Genomic DNA, 16,299 nt, shown 5'->3' with positions numbered 1-16,299 from the left:
CAACCAACTCTGAATTTAGATTATTTTTGCTCACTGGTTACATTTCGAAAGGCAGCACATATCTAACAGCAAACAAAGGGGGGGGGGGAATCAATAACTACGAGGGGCATTCAATAATTTATCTACCTGAGTAAGAAAGAAAGTAGCAAGTGTGTTGAAACAAGTCTGTGCAAGTTGTGACATGTCTCAAGGTTACTCGTGCACAGTTACAAATTCTATAAACTTTTGTGTGATCAGGTGGTCCCAGCGCTGGTGGCGATGTGTTGGGAGATTCATGGCGGGGGGGTTCCCTTTTGCCAGAGCAATGCAACACTAGGTGTGGTGGTCCTTCCCAAGCCGGGGAAGGACCCTGAGTTGGTGGCCAATATCACTCCTTAACAGGACATGAAACTTATTACTGCTATTCTACCTTGGCAGCTCAGTACTGTGAAACCCTTTTTGATCCACAAAGACCAGGTGGGGTTTGACCCGGGCGGTTATGTGTCCGCAAATATCTTGAAAGCGCTTCGTGAAGGTAGGGATCACCTTGGGGATGCTCTGCTGGCTAGCCTCGAAGCAAAAACAGCGTTTGACAAAGTCACATGGGAGTATCTATTCTGGGTGATGCATTGCTTCGGTATTAAGGGACCCTTCCATAAATGGGTCAATACCTTGTATTCAGCCCCTATTGCTCAATTGCTGATTAATGGCATCAGAACCTCTCGGTTTCTTTTAGCCCACGGGACGTGGCAGGGGTGCCCCTTATTGTTCATTCTTTCCTAGGAACCCCTAGCCATTAAAACACGGGGCTCCGAGGATCTTCGGGGTATAGTTGTCAGAGGCAGAGAATTCAGGATCGCGAAGTTCGCAGATGATATGCTGTTGTTCGTGCATGAGGCATCCACACATGTCCCGAAACTAATATCATTAATTGGCCACTTCGCTGCATTTTCTGGCTTATGCATAAATTTCGGAAAATCTGAGGCTTTGCCTGTTTCGCATCCCTGCGTGTCTCTCCGGGTGCATAATTTTCCCCTTAAATGGGCCTCAGGGGAGTTGAAATATTTGGGGGTTCAGTTGAGCGCAGATTGGTCTTGGGTATACCACACTAACATTGGCAATCGGATTGAGGGTCTGCGCAACTTCTGCACACGCTGGGGAGAATTACCTCTGTCGCTCTATGGCTGTATTGCTCTGGTCAAGATGGTGTTATTGCCCAAACTTTATCCCATGCAAATGTTAACCTTGCTAGATTGAAAGCCCACACAAATGCCTTTTTCGCTCCATTATCGGTCATTTTATTTGGAGGGCCCAACGCCCCCACATTAGTTATCAGAAATTAACACAGAGCAAGGAACGGGGGGGGGGGGACGACTGGGACTCCCCGATTTGCGCCTTTATAATGTGGCCGCGCTCCTTCGCTGAGTTCATGAGGAGAACACGTGTGGTGAGAATTATGTCCCTGCGGGACTGTTTGAGAGTTGGAGCAAGCTTCATAGTGAGATGGACTACCTGGCTGGCGGTGGGGTGAGGCTCAAGGTGCCTATGGGATGTAAACCCTAGCTTGATTCGCTATGCAGGGCTTGGTGATGGTGGTGGGGACAGGTTGGGGGGGGGCTGTGTATAATTGGGCAATGACTCCGCTTATGGGAATCCTGCCTTTCCTGTAGGAATTGGCGGTGCCCACAGATTACATAAGAACATAAGCAATGCCTCTGCCGGGTCAGACCTGAGGTTCATCGTGCCCAGCAGTCCGCTCCCGCGGCGGCCCAACAGGTCCAGGACCTGTGCAGTAATCCTCTATCTATACCTCTCTATCCCCTTTTCCAGCAGGAAATTGTCCAATCCTTTCTTAAACCCCAGTACCGTACTCTGCCCTATTACTTCCTCGGCAGAGGATATTTCCACGTTTCCAAGTTTATTTGCATTTTAATATACTGATTATCAGCGTGTATCTGGCCGGTTTACAAAGCTGGGGGGGGGGGATCCTGAACAGGAGCTGCTCAAACAACGTTGGGGAATGCCAAACCAACTCTTTTTTACATATCTCTAGCTTAGACACTTATCACAGTAAACGTTCCAAATTTCTCCAGGGGGTACAACTCTGAAGATAGATCAAATCTTTTTGTAGCTCCCTATGCCTGCTAACTCAGTCTCTGCCTACTATAGGCTGGGCCGGGATGAGCAACCAATGTCTTTCTTGTTTCCTCTCGCACATTCCTGTTCAGAGGATCTGGGTGAGCCTAGTTCACCATCTCTCTTGCGGAACTGAGATGCTCTTCTGCAGGAGATGTAATACAAGCTTTTACGCCAGGCCTATCTCACTAGATGTCAGGGAGTGTTTGTTTGTTTATTCATTTATATTCCACCCTTCCCCAGGGCGGGTTACAAACTTACATACAAAAACTATAACATTAAATCAAACATTACATACACCCACAATACAAAACTTAAATGCAGTGAGCATAGAAGTACATTCAGTTTTCTCCTGACATGTACTTACCCATGCATGTGCCATAGCACAATTTTATAAAGGCCTTTTCCTCAGGTAAAGCCAGCTTTCTGTGCAGAAAATCCTTTATAAAATTGTGTAATCATTTATCATATTCCCTGAAGCAATTTTCAATGAGAATGTCTTCCCCTTTGAGAATGCATGCAAAGCCTATAGGGAAAAATATCCCAAGTCTTAAAACTGCCCCTTCTAAAGGCACAAAGAAATAAGAAAATAAAGAATTAATTAAAAAAAAAACCACTTGAGCATCAATCAACAAGGTAATTAAACAAAAGTCATAAGCTAAAATCCAAGCTTTTGGGATTTGGGGATTTTGCCACTGGGCTTGATGGACCTTTGGGCTGTCCCAGTATGGCCAACTCTCATGTTCTAAAACAAGGCAGACATAAACTCATTTAAAGGCCTTTTGTATGTTTGACTCGACAAACCTAGCAGATACCAACACTGGTAAATAGGGCATCTCCTGACATTCCTTTCATCGCCACATTGTCCACCCCTCTACCTGGTGTCAACACGTCCGCCTCCGGCCTGCCGTTTTCCTTTGCATCACATTTCAAATCGGCCCAACATTCTTTGCTTTCTGGTTCAGTTTTGGACGATTCTTCGGCTTCACAGGTCCTGCACAGGCAGAGAAAACAGAAGGATTAAACAAACAGGCCCACCAGCATCAGGATAAGATGGAAGCATTTTCTTAGGTTTTTCTGTGAAAAGGCACACAATTCCAGCATTTAGGCACACTATTCTTTTTTTTTTTTGGGGGGGGGGGTTTACTGGTTAAAAAAGAAGTCTATTACCCAGCTGGACATACAGATTCTTCTCCCTCAACATCATTTAAACTAAACTAAACTAAACCTTAGGTTTGTATACCGCGCCATCTCCGCAAGCATAGAGCTTGGCTCGGTTTCCAGAGTTAGGATAGAGAGGAACTCCAATGAAGGGTTAAAGGAAAGGAGCTAAGAAGATAGAGAGGGACAAGGGTGCCAGAGAGTGGGAGGTGTTAGATTTTTGAAAAGAGCCAGGTTTTCAGGTGTTTGCGGAAGAGTTGGAGGGAGCTTGAATTTCTGAGCGAGGATGTGAGGTGTTTTTATAAGTAGTTTCTTACGCCTGAACCAAATCTGTACATACCAACCTTTTCTACTATTTTTTTTTTATTCTGAAATGTTTCAATTACATATCCATCCAAGATACCAAATATGGAAAAACACACAGAGAAGAATACAAAAAAACAAATTAACCAATCCATCAAGCCCACATCATGGGAGATCAATACCTAATGCATTAAAGTAAATAAAAAAAGATAAATGAGTATAAAAATATCCAGCATAACAGTGCTTAATTGATTAAATACATCTCTATTAAATCAGGGTTTTTTTCATGTAAGCTTAGAAATTGTTCCAATCGGAATGGATTCCAAAACACAAAGGGCTCCTTTTACGAAGGCGCGTTACGGCCTTAGCGTGCGCTAAAGTGCGCTAAATTGCCCCGCGCGCTAGCCGCTACCATCTCCTTTTGAGCAGGCGGTAAAACGCTTAGCGCACCTGCGTAAAAGGAGCCCAAAATCTTTACCTTGAAAATTCAACAAACATTTACAGGGAAATTTCTTAAAAAAATATGTAGCAGCCAATGTCATAACTCTAGACGTCAAAGCTAAAAAAGGCTTTTCATCTACGTTGTTTTGGTTTAGCCACATCAGGAAACATCAACACCTAAGCTCCACGAGAAAGAGCTTCTTTTGTTCTGAAAGGTTTTCTTCTTCTCATCTGAACATACCATTAATAGGGTCGATCTAATCTGAATCAAATCTTAGGAATCTTCAAGAAAACCCATAAGATTAAATTCTATTGATACAAGCTGGTCCTCCTCATGTTCAATGGGAATATACAGTAGCACCAATTAGAAATTAACATAAGAACATAAGCAATGCCTCCACTGGGTCAGACCTGAGGTCCATCGTGCCCAGGAGTCCGCTCGCGCGGCGGCCCAATAGGTCCAGGACCTGTGCAGTAATCCTCTATCTCTACCCCTCTATCCCCTTTTCCAGCAGGAAATTGTCCAATCCTTTCTGGCAACTCAGTTTCAATGCCAAAAAATGCAAAGTCATGCACCTGGGAAGCCAGAATCCATGCAAGATCTACACCCTAAATGGCGAGATCCTGACAAGAACTGTAGCAGAAAGAGACTTGGGAGTGATTGTCAGGGAAGACATGAAGTCGGCAAACCAAGTGGAGCAAGCTTCATCCAAAGCAAGGCAAATCATAGGTTGCATACGCAGGAGTTTCATCAGCCGTAAACCTGAAGTCATTATGCCACTATATAGATCCATGGTGAGACCGCACCTGGAGTACTGTGTGCAATTCTGGAGGCCGCATTACCGCAAGGATGTGCTGAGACTGGAGTCGGTCCAGAGAATGGCCACCAGGATGGTCTCGGGACTCAGGGAGCTCCCGTACGAGGAGCGGTTGGGGAATTTGCAGCTCTACTCACTCGAGGAGCGTCGAGAGAGGGGAGATATGATCGAGACATTCAAATATCTCAAGGGCCGCATCAAGGTGGAAGAAGACATCTTCTTCTTCAAGGGTCCCGCGGCAACAAGGGGGCATTCATGGAAAATCAGGGGCGGGAAACTGCACAGTGACACTAGGAAGTTCTTCTTCACTGAAAGGGTGGTTGATCGCTGGAATAGTCTTCCACTTCGGGTTATTGAGGCCACCAGTGTGGCGGATTTTAAGGCCAGATGGGATAGACATGTGGGATCTATCCGCAAAGATAGATAGTGAGGATCACTGGAGTGGGCAGACTTGATGGGCCTTGGCCCTTATCTGCCGTCTATTTCTATGTTTCTATGTTTCTATGTTTCTTGAATCCCAGTACCGTATTCTGCCCTATTACGCCCTCTGGAAGCGCATTCCAGGTGTCCACCACCCACTGGGTGAAGAAAAACTTCCTAGCATTGGTTTTGAATCTGTCCCCTTTCAGCTTTTCCGAATGCCCTCTCGTTCTTGTAGTTTTTGAAAGTTTGAAGAATCTGCCCCTTTCCACTTTCTCTATGCCCTTCATGATCTTGTAAATCTATCATGTCCCCTCTAATGTTCCTGTTCTCCAGGGAAAAGAGCCCCAGTTTCTCCAGTCTCTCAGTGTATGAAAGGTTTTCCATACCCTTTATCAGACGTGTCGCTCTCCTCTGAACCCTCTGAATGTATAAGTATTCTGTAATCTGACCACACACGAGGACACATGGCAATGGTCAAGAGGGGATTGAGGAGTGGCACTATGGCTGTGAAGGCAGCATGCAAGAAGCAGGGTATTGATGCGTACAGACATAGAAAGTAGATCTTTCTACATTTAAACCCACTTGAGCATCAATCAACAAGGTAATTAAACAAAAGTCATAAGTTAAAATCCAAGCTTTACTGTTTTGGGATTTTTCCAGGTACTTATGACATGGATTGGCCACTGGGCTTGCTGGACCTTTGGGCTGTCCCAGTTTGGCTATTCTCATGTTCTAAAACAAGGCAGACATAAGCTCATTTAAAGGCCTTTTTAACTGTCAGGAATTTTGTAAGTTTGTAAGGATGCAGTCAGAAAACCACCAGGAAAACTATGGCTGAGCAAGAAAAAAATATCTAACAGGTGAATTTGCTAGGTCATTGAATGGGATTCAGAATATAATGTGAATGAATGAAAACTACAGAGAGAAAGTTTAAAACTCCGGTCTCAATTAAGGCATTTTTCTATTTCTTTGTTCTCAGGGCTGTTTTTCCTGCTCTCCTTTCTTTTTCTGTGTTTGGCTCTGGAATGTGAGCTGAGACTCAGCTTCCCGCCTCTGCTTTCTCTTTCTGCTCTATAACTATTCAGCTAGTCCTCATTTTTATTTGATATTTTCTTTTATAGGTATGATGGCAGTAATTGGATTAAGCAAGATATAAGGGGAGCCCATAATCCTATATGTCTGAGATACCCAGGGAACCTGAAAAGACACTAATATGTATATATGAAAATTTTAAAATCCATTATATTATTTAATCACAATATCAGTATATAACCAGAAAATCACAATACATTTAATAACTAATATGTAATCATTTTTCCCAAATTTAAAACTAAACCACCCCCCAACTGGGCTTCCACCAAAATGGAAGAACCCGCAATGAGTCATTGGGCTGGACGGGCAGAAGAGGAGCCCCCGCTGGAGTCACGACACCCTCCCCCCCAGGTAGGCTCGCCGAAAGGACTGCATACACTGGAAGAAACACCCTCTGGAAGGAAAAGAGGCGCACCTTGGACAGGGCGGTACGGACAAAAATCATGCAAATGCCCACGGGTGATGCCACCCTGCAAAGCCTGATGAGGATGGTCCTCTGGAAGCCGGGGTACCTTAAGAGTCTACTCAAGGCCTGAACAGGCTTAGCCAACTCCTCCCCAGGAAGGAGCCCCAAAAAGGCATCCGCTGATCAACCCCAAAGCCACAGGCGAGTGGCCACTCCGAAGGCCATGGACTTGGCAGATGCCTGCAACAGATCATACATGGCAATCAAGAGATAAGAAGTACTGAGCTCAATCTTAGCCACCTCCAGATCCACCAAGGACCAGTCATCAGACTCCTGGTCAAGGACCACTGGAAACAAGCCAGGGTTATCCAGCCCGCAACAAATTGCCACCTGGACAGCCAAGGGAACCACGTCAAAGCTCTGCTAAAGAAGATACTCCATTACGATCCTGGGAGTCTCTAAAGGCCGAGCTGCCTTCAACTGGCACGTATGTCTTCGTGCGATAGCCAAGACCACTACATCAACCACAAAAGACTTAAAGGTATTCCTATCCCCACCAGGAATGGGATAGAGCCTGATCATGGACCACGTCAAATGGAAAAATGTGTCTGGAGTCAACCACTGTGCATGCACCATATCCCGAATAATCTCATGCATAGGAAAAGAACAGGACCGTATCCTCCAAAGCAGGAGGTCCAGAACCCGAGGGGGGTCCTTCGCTTCCTCCTCAAAGCGGAAAACCAAAGAAACCTGAAGCAGCTCCTGCAGCTCTTCCCAGTGAAAGATGAGCATGACCAACGCATCCTCGCCAACCCGCATTTCAGAAAAACAACTGTCTGCATCATCTGCCCTCCTGCCCTTCCCGGAGAGGATCTTGTGGATCAACCAAAAGGTCCAAGTCCTCATCAGGCAAAACGTGTCCACAAATAAAAAAATCCTCATTCCAAGAAACCCATAGCCACTTGGACGAAGATGGGGGGACTGGGGGGGCAGACAGTGAAGGCAAAGGCAGCTCCAAAAAACCAGAGACTCCCAGGGAAGAAGCAGGACCCCCAGCAGCTTGCAAGTAAGCCTTGTACATGGCTAAAACAAAATCAGAGGCAACCCCCCAGAAGAAACATTTTAAGACAGGAGGAAGGTCACCTAAGACCCTAGGCAAAATGGTGGAGCTTCCCACCAAAACTGAGGAAAGTCTGCCAACAAAATCTCTCCCGAGGCCGGTAGCAGCAAAGAGGCCCAAACAGACCCAGCCGCTAAAGCAGAACTGCAGGCAGCAGTTGCTATAGCAGCTAGGGAGTCCCCAGCACTATCGCTGGTAAGGGAAACCTTATTTCCCTGACCGTCGGTGGCTGAGGAAATCCTTGTGTGTGAGGTAGAGGAAGCCCGGGCTTCCACACTGCCTGCAGCCAACGAGCGGTGCACACGCAAAGGGGAACCCTGCTCACCAGCACCTAAAGCAGACGAGGATTCCCCTTCAAGGCGGCTGGAGCACTTCGTGCTCACATCTGTCACATCCACCGCTCATAGGGAACACAATGAGTACTTTTTCTGTGTCTTTAAAGTGCTCATTACGAACTGCTAAAAATGGAAAGTAAAACTGCCTGTTAACAATTAAATGCAATAAAAGCTTATTTAAAGCTTCCTTTCAGACAGGCACTGCCTCAGGATGTTTTTGTGGGGTTTTTAAAATACAGCTTTAGCTAACAAATGAGCAGACCTGAACTATGGCAAGACTTACAGCTGAGGCACCTCTAAGCCCAAAATTTAGAGGAAATGGGGAGAAGAACTCATCCAGTCAAGTGTGGCATCTCCGAGATTGGACAGACCCCCACCAGCTACTAATCAAATCCAACAGACCCTATACTAAACAAGGGAAAGTCTGCACAGGCTTACCACCTCCATATGCTGGAGACTGATTGTATTTGTGACTGCACAGTCCATTTGTACTACAGCCAAAAGTCAATGTCTCAGTCTCCACCTGCTGGCAGAGGAGCGTAAACCCATCCGTTCTGTGCCAGTCTGGAAGGATGCTAAAGAACATGCTTTATCCCTGCCGTGTCACTAGACATCTACCTGAGATTTGTAAACATGATAACGCTGCAAGACTGTCCAGTAAAAAGGAAACCTAAGGCACTCAGAACTGTAATAATATTGTCAGATGACATGATGGTGCTTGTCCAATAACATTTCCTACATTTAAATTCATATCCTGGCATATTTTCCTGAATAAGTGGCTCCCTTAAAAAAAAGAAAGAAAGAATATATACAGAAGAGCTAGAAAGAAACTAAAATATCCGATTATAGGGATTATGTTCAAAATTGTTTTCTTCTTGCTTACCCAATACTGCCTGCTTTTTCCAATAAATCTTCTGAGGAGGAATCCAATCCTGAAACAAGCAAATCAGTACTCAAATGTAAACAGATTTCATCTTAGCTATGCCAAAAGACTGAAGTCTAAATAATCAAATGCTCTGTGGGAGCTAATTTTATAACAAAATGTCAATAATGAAATGTCTAAAAGGTGCCCATTTTTATAAAGGCACCAAGTTTCTATGCGCCTTTAAAAAATTGGGGTCAAGATTCAGCTGGTGGCAACCAGCATTTTGTTGACCGCGGCTGGCATGATCCATAGAAATTCAATGATAGGCCTTGTCTGAGTTTCGGCATTGAATTTCCAGGATTATGGAACTGGCAAAAACACAGCCGTCAAGTGTGATCGTCAGTATTTACATAAAGAAAGGACTGACTTTTAGGCAGTCCTATATCTATGGCTACTTTGAGCAGTTAAGTGCTGACTCTGCCCCCTAAAGACCCCCAAAATAGCTGGATTCGAATTGAGTTCTAACTAGTCGTTTTCAAAGGCACTAATTGTTAGCCCCAAACAAGCGATTTAACCGGCTACGAGCCATTTTTTGACCAATTAAATTGCTTTGAATATTGACCCAGGGAACGTCTAAAGCAGGGGTGTCCAACCTGCGGTCCGAGGATCGCATGCAGCCGTGTGGCCCCGGTCGAGGGCGATGCAGTGTTTACCTCTGCTGCCCCCGGTGTTTACTGTCTTGCCGGCTCCCTCCTCTGTCTTGCTGAAGTGTTTGCACGGCCCCAGAAACATTTTTTTCAGTCAATGTGGCCCAGGGAAGCCAAAAGGTTGGACACCCCTGGTCTAAAGCAAGATCATGTAAATCTTATGGGTGCTCTTGTCAGCACATATGCTTGTCCAAGTGCACAGTTTTAGAAAAGCCATTTTTGAATGTACACTATACTTTGTTATATTTAAGACTGTTTGTATTCTATTTTGAATGTCAAACACATTCAGTAAACATACAAAATTAATATGTAAAGAAACAGAACAACATGCCAAACATTTTTCATTTTGAGATCACCCCAAACCCTTAACAGAAATGAACAAGTTACACCAGTAGTCAGTATAGCAAAAACAGCTGGAGAAGTTGGTTCCTTATCCTCAGTCAGCTATATTATACTGATGGAAATATCACACAGAGGCTTGCCCACTCCAATTCCACCCCCTCCAAAAAAGGGGGAACATAGGAGCCCACACACCCACCCATCCAGCATTATTTAACAAAGGAAGTTATAATGGACAAAAAAACCCCAATTTTTTTACACTTAAAAGTCATTCTGGTATATTCTTGTTTCGACAGCATTAACTCGTGGAATCAACTGTTCCCAATATGAAATTGTTCCATTATTACTCCAAATACTAAGGGCTCCACTGCCGTGGAGCACTCCGGATCTGGAGTTCGGGTTCCGCGCTCGACAAAGACGTCCATCGAGCCAACTGGGGTACTGGAATGGTCCAGGAAAACCCAGACCTTTGATTTCCTTTTCACCATCAGCGAAAGGTAAGAAAAATTACCCCAGCCACAGCATCGCGGCATCACAGTATGAGCTACCAGCCGCCATCTTGATTAAGCTCCCGTCTTCAAGTTCTTATGTGAAATTTAGAAGAAACCTAAAGACATACTTGTTTCTTAAATATCTGGGTAATTAATTGCCATGCTTACAGACATCATACTTTAGTAATTTATTCTGTTAGTTTTATTTTTGAAGTTACATAATTTCCAATCTATTCAATTGTATACACCATTATAATCTTTTGTTAACCGCATAGAATTTCAAGGTCCTGTGGTATATAAACTGACTGTTATGTTATGGGACAGGAGGTAATGTTCTATTGTGGATTAAGAACTGATTAAGAGATTACATTACATTAGTGATTTTTATTCCGCCATTACCTTGCGGTTCAAGGCAGATTACAGAAGAGCATTTCTGGACATGTCCAAAGGTGTTACAGAGTAAAGTGGGTTGCTTCAGAGGATTGAAATGTTTCATACGGTGTTAGTTAGTCTTCATGGATTTTTTGAATTTTCTGAAAGTTTTGTAGTCTGGGGTCTCGATTAGTAAATTGGAGAGTTGGAGATAGAAAACAGAGTATTCTCAATGGAAAAGGGTGGATAGTGGGGTTCCCCAGGGGTCTGTGCTGGGACTACTAGTTTTTAATGGTCAGTATTCTCAATGGAAAAGGGTGGATAGTGGGGTTCCCCAGGGGTCTGTGCTGGGACTACTAGTTTTTAATGGTCAGTATTCTCAATGGAAAAGGGTGGATAGTGGGGTTCCCCAGGGGTCTGTGCTGGGACTACTAGTTTTTAATGGTCAGTATTCTCAATGGAAAAGGGTGGATAGTGGGGTTCCCCAAGGGTCTGTGCTGGGACTACTAGTTTTTAATGGTCAGTATTCTCAATGGAAAAGGGTGGATAGTGGGGTTCCCCAGGGGTCTGTGCTGGGACTACTAGTTTTTAATGGTCAGTATTCTCAATGGAAAGGTTGGATAGTGGGGTTCCCCAGGGGTCTGTGCTGGGACCACTGCTTTTTAAATATAATTTATAAAATGATCTAGAGCTAGGAATAACTAGTGAGGTAATTAAATTTGCTGATGACTCAAAGTTGTTAAATTGCAAGAGGACTGTGAAAAATTGCAAAAGGATCTTGTGAGACTGGAAGACATGGCATCAAAATGGCCAATGATATTTAATGCGATCAAGTACAAAGTGATCTAATGTAATCTAATCTTCAGTTTATAAACCGGGTTATCTCCCGAAGGAGCTCGACTCGGTTCACAATTGATTAAATTAGAGTGACATAAGAATAAGCATATGAGAGAAAGTATTATTAGTGTATCATTTCAAAGACAGCACTGGAATTTAAACTAAAATGTAAAATTAATTAAAAGACTAAAAAGATTAGGATATACTGTTACTATAGCACTTCATCAGGTAAGCTTTTCAGACAATAGTGTAAACAACCAAGTTTTTAGATCTTTCTGGAATTGTTGAAGCTGACCCATCAGTCTGATGCATGTGGGAAAGAGGAACCCGACCTATAGCTACTTAATGCAGGGTTCCACATAAGGAGTCACCAACCAGGAATAGGATCTAGGTGTCATAGTTGAGGTTATGTTGAAATCCTCAGCTCAGTGTGTGGCGGCTAAGAAAGCAGACAGGAATACTTCTCCCTCCGTATTTGCGGTTTCAGCATTCGCAGTTTCGATTATTCACGGTTTTTAGTTTGCTGGCTCCTCCCCCCAAATGACATCAGCTTACATTGAGAAATCGCTGATTCCAAGCGTTTACAGAGAAAATCACTGATTCACAGCACTTTCTTCACCATGTTTTGCCTCTCCTTCAGGAACAGACCAGGTCTCCCACCATGTTATTCGCAGTTTCACTATATTCACGATGGTTTATAACATATGAAAAAGTTATTCGCGGTTTTTCTGTATTTGCGGTTCTGTTAATCCCCTATCACAGCGAATACAGAGAGAGAAGTGTATCAAGAAAGGAATGGAAAACAAAAATGAAAGTGTTACAATGCATTTGTATTGCTTCATGGTGTGATCGTATCTCGAATACTTTGTGTAATTCTGGTCACAACATCTCAAAAAAGATATAGCAGAATTTAAAAAGGTAGAGAAAAGGGTAATGAAAATGATAGAGAGAATGGGACAACTTCCTTATGAGAAAAGGCTAAAGTGGCTAGGGCTTGGAGAACAGATGGCTAAGATGAGATATGATAGAAGTCTATAAAATACTGAGTAGAGTGGAACAGGTAGGCATGAATTGCTTGCTTAATCTTTCCAAAAATACTAGGATTAGGGGGCATGCAATGAACTACTACGTAATAAATTCAAAACAAACCAGAGAAAATATTTCTTCATTCAACCTGTAATTAAACTCTGGAATTCATTGCCAGAGAATGTGGTGAAAGCAGTTAACTTGGTTAATTTCCTAAAAGTTCTTAAGCCAATATTAAGAAAGACTTGGGAAAATTCACTGCTTATTTCTAGGATAAAAAGCATAAAATCTGTTTTAGTCTTTGGAGATATTGGCAGATACCTGTGGCCATCGTTGGAAACCAGATATTGGGCTTGAAGAACCTTCGGTCTGTCCCATTACGGCAACTCTTATGTTCTTTAATCAGAAATATGAAGAAATAACTTCCCTGATTTGTGATCACTCCCTGAAAAGTACTTATGGTAACAACTAAAAGCAAGTTTCCTACCAAAGTCAATACAGAGGGGCTCAATGGCATCTTGCGTCTGTCTTTTGTTCCTCTGTGAGCGCCTGCTGGACAGGTTCCCCGAGTGCTGCACGTTTGAATTCATTTCCTGCCCATAAATGTAAACAGGAAATGACTTAGTAAGAAACTAGAATCAAACGGTTCATTCAACATCACTTGGATAAGAAGCACAAGGGACATCCTGTGGTTTTACAGAACTAGAAGCACCACAGAACACCAAGCAAAGCAAGGGAGTGCGCCCTCAAAAAGTAGAAAGACAAAGCAATAAAATGTATTCACTTAGAGTGCTCATAATAAACCCAACATCATAATAATAATAATTTTATTTTTGTAAACTGCCCTACCCAGAGAGTTCTAGGCGGTTCACAAGTTAATCAAAAAATACAAAACAGCAGTTAAATCAAAAATACAAACACTGAAATCATTGAGGTTAACAGGTATGAAGTACAATATAAGAATACAATATAAGAATAGGAGTAGGAATTGGTTACAGGCCATAAGTGGATGGGTATAACAGTCATTAAGGATAGAAGTAAAGAGGAGAGGTAGTAAAGATAGTAGTAGTAAGAAGCCTTAAGAATTCAATCTGTGGAATAATTGTGTTTTGAGCTGCTTTCTGAAGTCAAGATAGGAGGGGGCATTAAGCACAATTTGGGCGAGCCATGGATTCAGTTTAACCGCCTGAAAGGAGAAGATTTTATCGAGGAACCTTTTGAAATGACATAATGTTTTGCCATCAGGCTGCATCAGGGATTGATGCTGAACAAATTCAATCTGCTCTAGGTGATCTGAGCCACCAATGACTACCTGAGAACTCTTGCTGGGAAGAGGAGGTAGGAAGGACAGAGGGCTAGATGCATTAAAGTGTCCGATCGTCTAACGATCGTCGCTAAACCGGTTTGACTGGTTTGGGGACAAATTGTATTTGATAACCCAATGCCCAAACGGGTCACTGCGTGGTTTTCCTTACGGTCCTACATTCTCCGACTCTGGCATGCAAATGAGGTCATTAATATTAAAACCAGGATCAATGCCCTAAACTTGCATGCCAGAATCGGGTTGGTCAAAAGCTGACAGGTCTTACCGATAGACAGAAAATGAAAAACACAGGCAGACCTAAGAGTCTGCCCATTAAAAAAAAAAAAAAAAATTTGTGGTGCTGGTCCCTCCCCGACAATGGTACCAAAAGATCGGCAAGAGGAATGCCTACTACCATCTCCACAAAGAAGAATTTCCTTACATTACTCTTGAGTCTACCACTCCTCAACCTCAAATTATGTCCAATGGTTTTACCATTTTCCTTTCTCTGGAAAATATTTTGTTCTATGTTAATACCTTTCAAGTTATTTAAACTTCTGAATTGTATCTCCCTTGTTCCTCCTTTCCTTTAGGGTATGCATATTCAGGGCTTCCAGACTATCCTCATACGTCTTTTGGCGCAAACCTCCTACAATTTTTGTCACCCTCCTCTGCACCGCTAAACAGGAGCTGGACTGGACTGATAAACAGGAGCACGCTACAGGGGTTCAAAGAAGCTTTGGATAGGTACTTGGAAGACAAAGGGATTGAGAGGTACAGATAAGAGTAGAGGTAGATTGTAGATTATAGGGATGGGATTAGAGGTAAATTACAAAATTAATCAGGGACCACTGTTCAGGCACTAGGCCTGATGGGCTGCCGTGGGAGCGGACTGCTGAGCAAGATGGGCCTCTGGTTTGACTCAGCGGGGGCAATTTCTTATGTTCTTATGCTTCAAGTCTTCTTATATCCTTCGCCAGAGACGGTCTCCAAAACTGAACACAATACTCCAAGTGGGGTTCCACAATCAGCCTGTACAGGGGCATTAACAACTTCTTTCTTCTACTGGTTACGCCTCTCTTTATACAGCCCAGCATCCTTCTGGCAACAGCCACCGCTTTGTCACACTGTTTCTATAACCCCAAGGTCCCTCTCCTGATCTGGGCATATCAGCCTCTCACCTCCCAGCACATACGGCTCTTTCTGATTTTATTACTATTGTTGTTATTTCCCCTATATGTTTTCTTTTCCTCAAGAATCATATTTCCACTTTCCTTCCTTTTGTCCCTATTATTATACTAGTCTACATTTTAGTATTTCCCCCCAAATACCATGTTTGTCATACCCTATTTTATATTTTGTACCTCGCATTGAATATATGATAATGCGTTTTAATCAAAATTTTATTAAACATAAATTCCCAAATGCATTACTCTGCATTTCTTTGCATTGAATTTTAGTTGCCAAATATTAAACCATTCCTCAAACTTTTACAGATCCTTTTCCATGTTTTCCACTCCCTCCTCAGTGTCTACTCTGTTACAAATCTTGGTATCATCTGCAAAAAATGCAAACCTTTTCTTCTAACCCTTCAGCAATGTCACACACAAACATATAGTGCAGAATACAGCTGTCAAGATTATTTATGGCGCCAAGAAATTCGATCACGTTTCACCTCTCCTGTTCAACGCACTTTGGTTACCCGTTGAACACAGAATTAGTTATGAAATCTTACTTTTAACCTTTACAACACACTTAAATAATCAACCAGAGTTCATTGACAGACTTTTAATTCCTTATAATCCTTCAAAAACGCTTTGTTCAATGTCATAAAATCTTTTTGTCATACCATCATTACAATTAATTAATACATTGCGTTCCAATCATTTGTGCTGTGAAACTGTAACAAAACAATTCAGATCAAAATTTAAAACATTTTTGTTCCAAGATGCCTTTGAACAATAACTGTCCTTTTAAGGACAAAAAACAAGTTTCATCTCTTTTTATCCTAACGTATTGTTCTTTCCCTTTTTTGTTGCGCTATTTCTTTCACGACTGTAGTTCTTCCCTGTTTTTTCCTATTGTTTGAAGTTAGTCCATATGTCTTATTAAGTGTTTCACTAAATTAGTTTGGTATTGTTTAGT

At 42.8% G+C, this 16,299-nt stretch overlaps 1 protein-coding gene across 4 annotated transcripts in view; it reads right to left on the bottom strand.

Annotated features, from left to right (window-relative positions):
• BRCA1 (BRCA1 DNA repair associated) overlaps positions 1 to 16,299 on the bottom strand; it is a 120,979-nt gene that overhangs the window by 76,453 nt on the left and 28,227 nt on the right. For all 4 annotated transcript variants that reach the window (XR_004536763.1, XM_033918009.1, XM_033918007.1 and 1 more), the window contains exons 7-9: positions 13,339 to 13,444; positions 9,098 to 9,146; positions 2,994 to 3,109 (exon numbers count right to left, since the gene is read on the bottom strand). Coding sequence is in view for 3 of the 4 variants with exons in the window: in XM_033918009.1 (XP_033773900.1) it covers positions 2,994 to 3,109; positions 9,098 to 9,146; positions 13,339 to 13,444 (271 nt within the window). In the remaining variant the exon portion in view is untranslated. The remainder of the gene's footprint in view (positions 1 to 2,993; positions 3,110 to 9,097; positions 9,147 to 13,338; positions 13,445 to 16,299) is intronic.

This window comes from Geotrypetes seraphini, chromosome 13, assembly GCF_902459505.1.
Source record: "Geotrypetes seraphini chromosome 13, aGeoSer1.1, whole genome shotgun sequence".
Lineage (NCBI taxonomy): Eukaryota > Metazoa > Chordata > Amphibia > Gymnophiona > Dermophiidae > Geotrypetes > Geotrypetes seraphini.
Note: the sequence above shows the minus strand (reverse complement) of the source record. Positions and strands in the feature narration are given on the sequence as shown.